This window comes from Symphalangus syndactylus, chromosome X (genome assembly GCF_028878055.3).
Source record: "Symphalangus syndactylus isolate Jambi chromosome X, NHGRI_mSymSyn1-v2.1_pri, whole genome shotgun sequence".
NCBI lineage: Eukaryota > Metazoa > Chordata > Mammalia > Primates > Hylobatidae > Symphalangus > Symphalangus syndactylus.
Genome location: NC_072447.2, coordinates 62,825,869 through 62,833,784, shown reverse-complemented (window position 1 = coordinate 62,833,784; position 7,916 = coordinate 62,825,869). Strand labels below are relative to the sequence as shown.

General features: G+C 55.2%; 1 protein-coding gene across 8 annotated transcripts; it reads right to left on the bottom strand.

Moving 5' to 3' along the window:
• Nucleotides 1–253: 253 nt before the first annotated feature.
• Nucleotides 254–6,547, bottom strand: MAGIX (MAGI family member, X-linked). Of its 8 annotated transcripts, none has more exons than XM_055268115.2 (6): nucleotides 6,299–6,481; nucleotides 5,299–5,445; nucleotides 4,420–4,502; nucleotides 4,119–4,346; nucleotides 3,848–4,019; nucleotides 254–3,136 (listed from the first exon to the last, which is right to left on the bottom strand). In XM_055268115.2, the coding sequence occupies exons 1-6, from the start codon at nucleotides 6,345–6,347 to the stop codon at nucleotides 2,811–2,813; spliced, it is 1,005 nt and encodes a 334-aa protein (XP_055124090.1). In that variant the 5' UTR covers nucleotides 6,348–6,481; the 3' UTR covers nucleotides 254–2,810. The 8 variants fall into 8 exon arrangements, with proteins under 8 accessions (XP_055124090.1, XP_055124091.1, XP_055124098.1 ...); XM_055268116.2 differs by having other exon boundaries at nucleotides 254–3,121; XM_055268123.2 differs by lacking the exon at nucleotides 4,119–4,346.
• Nucleotides 6,548–7,916: the final 1,369 nt, after the last annotated feature.

Genomic DNA, 7,916 nt, shown 5'->3' with positions numbered 1-7,916 from the left:
TGTATTTATTTATTTTTTAGTAGAGACAAGGTCTCATTATGTTGCCCAGGCTGATCTTGAACTCCTGACCTCAAGCAATCCTTCTGCCTTGGCCTCCCACAGTGCTGAGATTACAGGCGTGAGCCACTGCGCCTGGCTAAGTGTGTTATTTTGAGCAAGTAATTTCTCCCAGCTCAGCCTTAATTTCTGCAACTAAGACATGCATCTGGTCTCCTGGAATCAGGATCCCAGAGGTACCCTGAGGGACACACTCTCCAGACTAGAAGTTGTTTTTATTCTCATCTCATTTGAAGTGGGTGAGAATCATAACTGGATGGCCAGGAGGATTCAACCCAAGGGCCTGCCTGCTCTCTCTGCCAACACAGGGCCCCTCAAAACTAAGGAAAGAGCTCCCCTCTTTCAGCCCCGGTTGCCGGAAGAGTGAGTGAATAGTGGAAGGGATGAAACATACTTTTCCCAGTGATGAGTATGTGCTTTCCAACTCTGTGAGGACACGTCTGAATTTCTGAAACAAGACGAACCTGGTTCCGCTTCAACACATTTGCACTTGCTATTCCCCTGCTGTCAATGCCCTTCGCTCAGTGCTTCATATACCTGGCTTCTGGTCATTCAGGTTCCAGCTCAAGAGTTATGTCTTCAAAAAGGCCAGAAGCTCACCATCATCTCCCACAATGTAACCTCCTTTTGCTAGCTTCATAGCTTCATGACTCTCACTTCTCTCTGAAATTGTCTTTTTTTTTTTTGAGAAGGAGTTTCACTCTTGTTGCTCAGGCTGGAGTACAATGGCACAATCTTGGGTCACTGCAACCTCCACCTCCTGGGTTTAAGCAATTCTCTGCCTCAGCCTCCTGAGTAGCTGTGATTACAGGCACCTGCTACCACACCCGGCTAATTTTTGTATTTTCAGTAGAGACGGGGTTTCACCATCTTGGCCAGGCTGCTCTTGAACTCTTGACCTCGTGATCCACCAGCCTCGGCCTCCGAATGTGTTGGGATTACAGGCATGAGCCACCACGCCTGGCCTGGTTTTTTATTTATTCATTTTCTTGTCTTTTTTGTCTGACATCTGTCTACCCTCGTTACATACATCAGCTACACAAAGACAGAAATTTTATGTGTTGTTCCTCCAGCATCTCCACAGTACCTAGCACAGTGCAATGTATACAGTTGGGGTTCAATTAATACTTGTCAATGCAGGTGAAATTAAGAGGACAGACTTGGGAATCAGGCCTTGATTAAATCTTGCTTTGACCCTCCTCTCTCTAGCTATCTGCACTCCCTGGGCCTCACTTTCCTCCTCTGCGAAATGGACATATTCGGATAGTTGAGTAGATGTGCAACTATTGTAGATGAAAATAAATATTGCAATAAAGCCAGTAGCAGGGATAAAACTAAGTACATGGTGGCTGGGGTTACTATTATTAGTCTCCTGGGTGTGACTGTATTTATAGGACTGGAGCTCTTGAGCCCTTTGCTGACTTCTGAAGAACCACACCTCCACCAGGCTCTAAGTCAGGGGTAGCTGGAAGCCACCCTGGCACACTTCCCCACAATGTCTATCTACAGCTCTAACCACTCAAGTGTTCACCTCTTTACCCTCCAGCTCCCAGCTCTTGCAGCTTGTCTTCACCGTTCTTCTTTCCTCTCCAGGGCCACCTGGACTCTCGCACTCGGGTCCTTTAAATTATTTTTCGCCCCTCCCCACAGGGGCGAAAGTTGCCCATTCCGTCAGACCACAGCTTCCCTCCTGGAGGGGGGGATGGGGCCGAGTGCTCAGGATGTGGTGACAGCGGAGGTGACTGGACATTTCTGTCCTCTGCCAGCGCCTTCCTCACAGCTACCCCGGTTGGAGTCCCGCTGGCCATATAAGCCCTGGCTGTGGGGCTCTGTTTCCAAGGTGAAGGAAACTCTGGGCCTCTCTCGTGCCGGGAACGCCCAGTGTGTGGCGTGTGCACACAAGCCCAGCTGCAGTTCTTCACCATGTACGGAAAATGGGGGCACGGCCCAAAGGTTCTAACAGCCTTTTTTAGCCCGGCCCGTCCAGGGGCGCTGACTCACACCTTCCCCACTCCGCCCCAAAGGGGGCTCCAGGGCCCCTGCCGGTGCCCGGAGAGTGGTAGCCTACGTGCCAGCAAAAGCTGGCAGACTAGGCCGGAAGTGGGAGACCGCAGGCCTCTGGCGAAGGAAGCTGCCCTGCTTCTAGGCTTCTAGCCTTGCTATCCCGACGTCAGCTGAGGGTCTGTATGATTCCGAGACAGGACTGTAGATACACTGGTACAGTTCCGCCACGACAGGCTCACCTCTGCATTCTCCATGCCATACACAATAATTTATGTGTGAGACCCTGTACACCTCCAAAAAGGTGAAATTAATGAATAAGGAGAGGAGCAGGAGACAGCGAAGAGAAAAAGAAAGCACGCCGGGCTGAGGACCGGCAAAAGCAAAGATACATGTGCAAGCAGGAAAGCAGCAGCACGAAGTTCGTCAGCGATTACTCGAAGCAGGATTGACCCACCTGCTCCTTTACAGAGTGGCCTGGGCAGCCCCACCCCGCCTCGAGCGCCTGGCAAGTCAAGACTGGATCGAACCATTTTATTACCTCCCCCTCCCAGAACCAGAAGCGCAGGCTAGCCGGCTGGAAGGGTCGTACCACTGACGCTGCGAGGGGAGTGTGGGTAGAGCCACTGCGCAGCGGGTGAGGGGACCAAACCAAGTGGAAGCTCTCGGGGAGGTGCCAAGCGCCCGGCGGCCACACGCGCCGGATCCAGGTTGGGCGGTAACTAGTGAGCCCCGCGCTGTCAGAGGTAGGCTCAGTGCCTCCGCCTTCCGGCTGCCATCTCCTGAGCGAGCTGCGCTGCCCCCCGGACCCCTAGGGCCCGCGAGAGCCGTTCCTCGCTGGGCACTAGCCAGGGCCCCGGGGAACCCGGGATCTGGTCATTGGGATTCTCAGCGCGGCGCTCAGGAGGAGAAACCGTGGGGCCATCGGCGGCCGCCTCTGGACTAGGCTCTGGGCTGCCCCGGGTCTTCTTGAGCGTCGTCCGGGATGGAGGGTGCTGAACTAGGGAAGTGCTGCTGCTGCGAGACCCCGTTACCTCCGGCCCTCCAGGATCTGGGCTGCGATCTGGCCATGACGGGACTACGGATTAGATTGGGTGGTGAAGTAGGGAAAGGAAATCCAGGCCTTTGGCTGAGGGTGGACAGGAGAACCCAAAGGCTGCGGGAGATGAGACCCTGGCCCTTAGAGAAAGTCCCCTCGAGGCCTTCTGGTATCGGCACCACCCCTCACAACCCCGACACCTCCTTTCCCGAGACCCCTCCCCTCCTAGATCCAGAACATGCCTCTCAGAAATCATTTCCCACAATCTCCAAAGGAAATCAAACCCCTCTCATCTAGGATCCCCTGCTCTCTCCTCTCTCATCCCACTTCCGTTGACTCCCAAACCACTGACCCTTTGTTTTTCAGAACTAGACCCCCTACCCTCTGGATCCCCATCCCATTTTCCCCTGGCTAAGATCCACTCTGCCTTCCCCTCTGAGAACTATGACCCTTCCTTCCAAACACTTGCTTTTATCCTAGACCCCTTCCCTTCTCTCCCCCCAGTACCTGGAAAACCCACCCTCTGAAATTCCTATCCTTGGGACTGACACCCCTCCCTGCCCCTGCGTTATTCCTATCCTGGGACCCTGTGCCCCTCCCTGCCCCTACTTGTGAGAATACCATGACCTCTTGCAGACCCTCCCCACAGAGACCACCAAACCCTTCCCACCCAGAATCGCAGCTTCTCCACTCTGTGAACCTCTCCCTTCTCCTCACTAATCTCTGACTTCTCTCCCCTGGGAAACCCACCAACTCCTTTTTGGGGCTCTCCCACCCCTCGAGTCTTGCCAGGGTGGGTCTCCAGAGGCCGACGAATAACCAGGTGGAGCTGGGGGCCTCCAGCTCGGATCCGCTCCACGGCCTGGGCATGGGTGAGGCCCTGCGTTGACTCTCCGTTGATGTGGAGCACGAGGTCCCCTACCTGCAAGAGTGCAATGCAGTCGTGTTGGAAAGGCAAAAGGAGAGCACCCCAACAAAGGCAGGGATAGCACCCACCAGTGGAAGGGGCTTCAGGGCTCACCTCCAAACGACCACTGCACTGTGCTGGGCCATCCTTCAGCAGCCCGCGCACGGCCAGCGGAGTGTCCCCAGCTACATCCCGGCCCCCACCTAAGGTGAGGCCAAAGCCTGCGTAACCGCGGACCAGCTCCACAGAGAAATGACCAGAGGCCTGGGATGGCTTCGGAGCACTACGTGCCTTACCCTGGATCACTTGGGGAGGCGCGTTACATGTCTCTAACCAACGGTGCTGGAATAAAGGACACAGGTGTACATAGTTTGCCCTGAGGCAGGTGGCCTCCAATAGAAGGATGAAATGGTACCTGGGGCCGGTGATCCACAATAGTGGCATGAGGCAGGCGACTGTCTGTGACCTCTATGTCCGCAGAGTCCAGCACGCTAACAGCTGGGAGATAAAAGCGGTAGAGAGGGCTGTGGGGGGACATGCCATGAAAACTACCTAGGACCTGTTCCCTGAGTTAACATTCTAGCCTCATCTACTTGCCTCGCCCCTGCAGCTCATACACAAACTGGCCCACCATTTATGCACCATCCCCTCAAGTAATCTTAAAGGCTCTCAGCCCAAACAAATAACTGTTCTGACCCCACCTTCTTAATAAACAATCCTGGGCTCAGCCATGTGAATAATCTTCCAGGCCTTCCTATCTCCCTCTAATAACACGCAGAACACATCCCTCAAATAACACCATTCGGCCCACCCTGGAGAATGCTACTCCAAAATTTGGCTCCTGAACCTTCCACAGCACGCCCTCTAATTAGCCTCTAACCCTCATCCCATTCCTGACATCTCAAGCCCCGCCTCCATGGGATTATAGGCTCCACCCCCCGTGACTCACATTTCAGGCCTGCCCCTTCGCTGTGTGCCCGCCCCCCAAGCACTCTCCAGGCCCTGCCTCCTCAAAAAGGACCCTCCTCAGAAAGGACCGCCGCCAGAACGGGGATCCGGTTCAGCACTCCCATCTAATCTAGCCCTCGCCTACAGCGATAACCCTCAAGGAATATGCTAGAATAACCCCAAGGCTCCTCCCACTCGAAGCACTCTCCGATCCCCGCCCCACCAAGTCGCGCCCCTTGGCCCCACCCAAGACAGGGCAGTAGCTGCTGACCCCCCAGGCCTGCCCCACTGAACCCAGCTCCTCTCCGAACCCTCCCCCAGCGGAGGCCCAGCGCCAGTCACGCACCCTCCTTCCGGCGCAGGCGCAATGTGGCGCCCGCCCTGCGTACCAGCGCTGCCACGTCGACCGCAGCTCGCGCCGCCAGGGGGCGCGCGTCCAGCCGCGCCAGGAGCTGCCGGGCTCTGGGGCCCGCGAGCGGGGAGGGGCCGCGGCCTGCGCGGGAGAGGGGACAGGTCAACGCCGACCCTCGGCCTCGGCCAACCCCCACGCTTCCGGACGCCCGAAGACCTAGAAATGCCCCTCAGGATACCCGGCGACCCCTGGCCACTCCCTCGATAGTTCCGGAGGTCACTGCTGTCCCTCCCCTCTCACGCGATCTCCGACCATCGCCGGTAGCCGGTGCACCCCCAGCCTGCTCCCACGGTGTCCCTGGAGATCGCTGTTTGACTGCAATAGTCCTAGACACCTCCGAACACCCCGTGAGGTCCTCGACTGCCCCCCAATCACCCTGGATGCCCAACTCTTTGCCCGCGATATCTCAGGGGACCCCGTTTCCCCAGATATCCTGAGAGAACACGGCCTGACCCCGTAGCCCTGGGACCCCCAATTCCCCTTCTAGGTATCCTAGGCAACCGCTGCTACCCCCATGAATTCCCTCAGAGGGCCCGTTCCCCCCATGGCCCACATACCTCCAGAGTCCCCCTCCACAGGTCCCCAGGGGCCCCCAGCTCCCCTCCCCCCAGTTCACTACAGACCCTGAGTGCCCAGGTGTCCCCAGTGACCACGGGCAGACTCCTCCCCGCACATCTGCACATCTCCCTGGAGACTCCTGAGAGCCCCCTCCCCCCGCCACTCAGGTGCGCGGCTCTTTCGCTCGTGTGTGGGTGTGGGTAGGGGACCTCCAGCCCAGCCTCCATCGCTGGGCCCCTGCCCCCTGCCACCGTCACTTGGGCGCCAGAGCCGCTCTGTTTACCACCTGTCAGAAGGAAAAGGTGTGGAGCAGACAGGCGGGACGAGGGTGGCGGCGACTCGCCCTGTCATTCCCCAACGACCCCAATCCCTGTACCTCCTCTGCTCCCCCTAGGGTCCGCGGCTTCCCTTGTGCACGGCTCCATGGCCAGTAGTCCGCCGGGTGGACGCAGGGCAGCCAGCTACGAATTTTGAGCTCTGGGGCGCGCTCACCTGGCGGCCCGCCCAGGCCCTGGAGGCTGAGGCTGGCGGGTCCCGTGTCTGGCTCCTGGACCCGCGCGGTGACCTACCTGGCGGCCAGCAAGAAGGTCTGGCTGTGGGAGCCAGGAGGAGTGCTTGGCCTCACTCTGCTGCAGGCGCCGCACTCTGTTAACTGAAGGTCCTAGTCAGAATTTAAAAGCCTGACGATACCAACTGTTGCTGAAGATATGGAGAAAATGGAACTCCTATACCGCCGGTGGAAATGTAAAATGATATTGTAACTTTATTTATTTATTTAGAGACAGGGTTTCGCTCTTGTTGCCCAGGCTAAAGTGCAATGGCACGATCTCGGCTCACTGCAACCTCTGCCTCCCGGGTTCAAGTGATTCTCCTGACTCAGCCTCCTGAGTAGCTGGGATTACAGGCATGCACCACCCCCCTAATTTTGTATTTTTAGTAGAGACGGGGTTTCTCCATGTTGGTCAGGCTGGTCTCAAACTCCCTAAAGTGCTGGGATTACAGGCGTGAGCCACCCTCGCCCGGCCTGCAACTTTAGAAAACAGTTTGGTAGTGTCTTTAAAAATTAAGCATACACATATGAGCCAGCTATTCCACTCCTGTGTATTTATCTAAAAGAAAGCATACATTTACACAGCCTTGTCTTACAAATATTCATAGCAGCTTTATTTCCTGTCTTATTCATTTAGAACTACTGTAACAAAATATCATAGACTGGGTGGTTTAAACAACATAAGTTTCTCACAGTTCTGGAAGCTGGAAAGTCCACGATCAAGGTGGTAGCCAATTTGGTTCCTGGTGAGGTCTCTCCTGTTGGGTTGCAGATGCTTGCCTTCTTGCTGTGTCCTCACATGGAATTAAGAGAGTGAAGGAGAGTAAAGGCGTGAGAGAGACACACACAGAGAGAGGCAGAGATCTCTCTCTTCTGTTTCTTATAAGGTCACAGTCCTATCTGGTTAGGGCTCCACCTTAATGACCTCATTTTACCTTAATTGCCTCCTAAAGAAGCTATCTTCAGATACAGTCACATTGGAGGTTAGGGCTTTAACATATATTTATGGCTGGGCGCAGTGGCTCATGCCTGTAATTCCAGCACCTTGGGAGGCCGAGGCGGGTGGATCACCTGAGTTCAGGAGTTCAAGACCAGCCTGGCCAACATGGTGAAACCCCATTTCTACTAAAATATACAAAAATTCGCCGGGCGTGGTGTCAGGTGACTTAATCCCAGCTACTTGGGAGGCAGAGGCAAGAGAATCATTTGAGCCCGGGAGGCAGAGGTTGCAGTGAGCGGAGATCGAGTCATTGCACTCAAACATGGGGGATAAGAGCGAGACTTCGCTCAAAAAAACAAAACAAAACAACAACAAAAAATATATATGTATATATTTATGGGTGGACACAATTCAGTCCATAATATTTGTTAATATCCAAAAACTGGAAATAACCCAAATGTCCATTAATAATTGAATGAGGCCAGTAATCGCAGCACTTTGGGA

Coding starts and splice junctions, on each gene's coding strand:
- MAGIX (XM_055268115.2), bottom strand. CDS start 6,347: ATGGAGCCGTGCACAAGGGAAGCCGCGGACCCTAGGGGGAGCAGAGGA. Junction 4,347..4,419: donor TTGTGGATCACCGGCCCCAG/GTACCATTTCAT, acceptor CCTTTATTCCAG/CACCGTTGGTTAGAGACATG. Junction 4,020..4,118: donor AGTGCAGTGGTCGTTTGGAG/GTGAGCCCTGAA, acceptor GCACTCTTGCAG/GTAGGGGACCTCGTGCTCCA.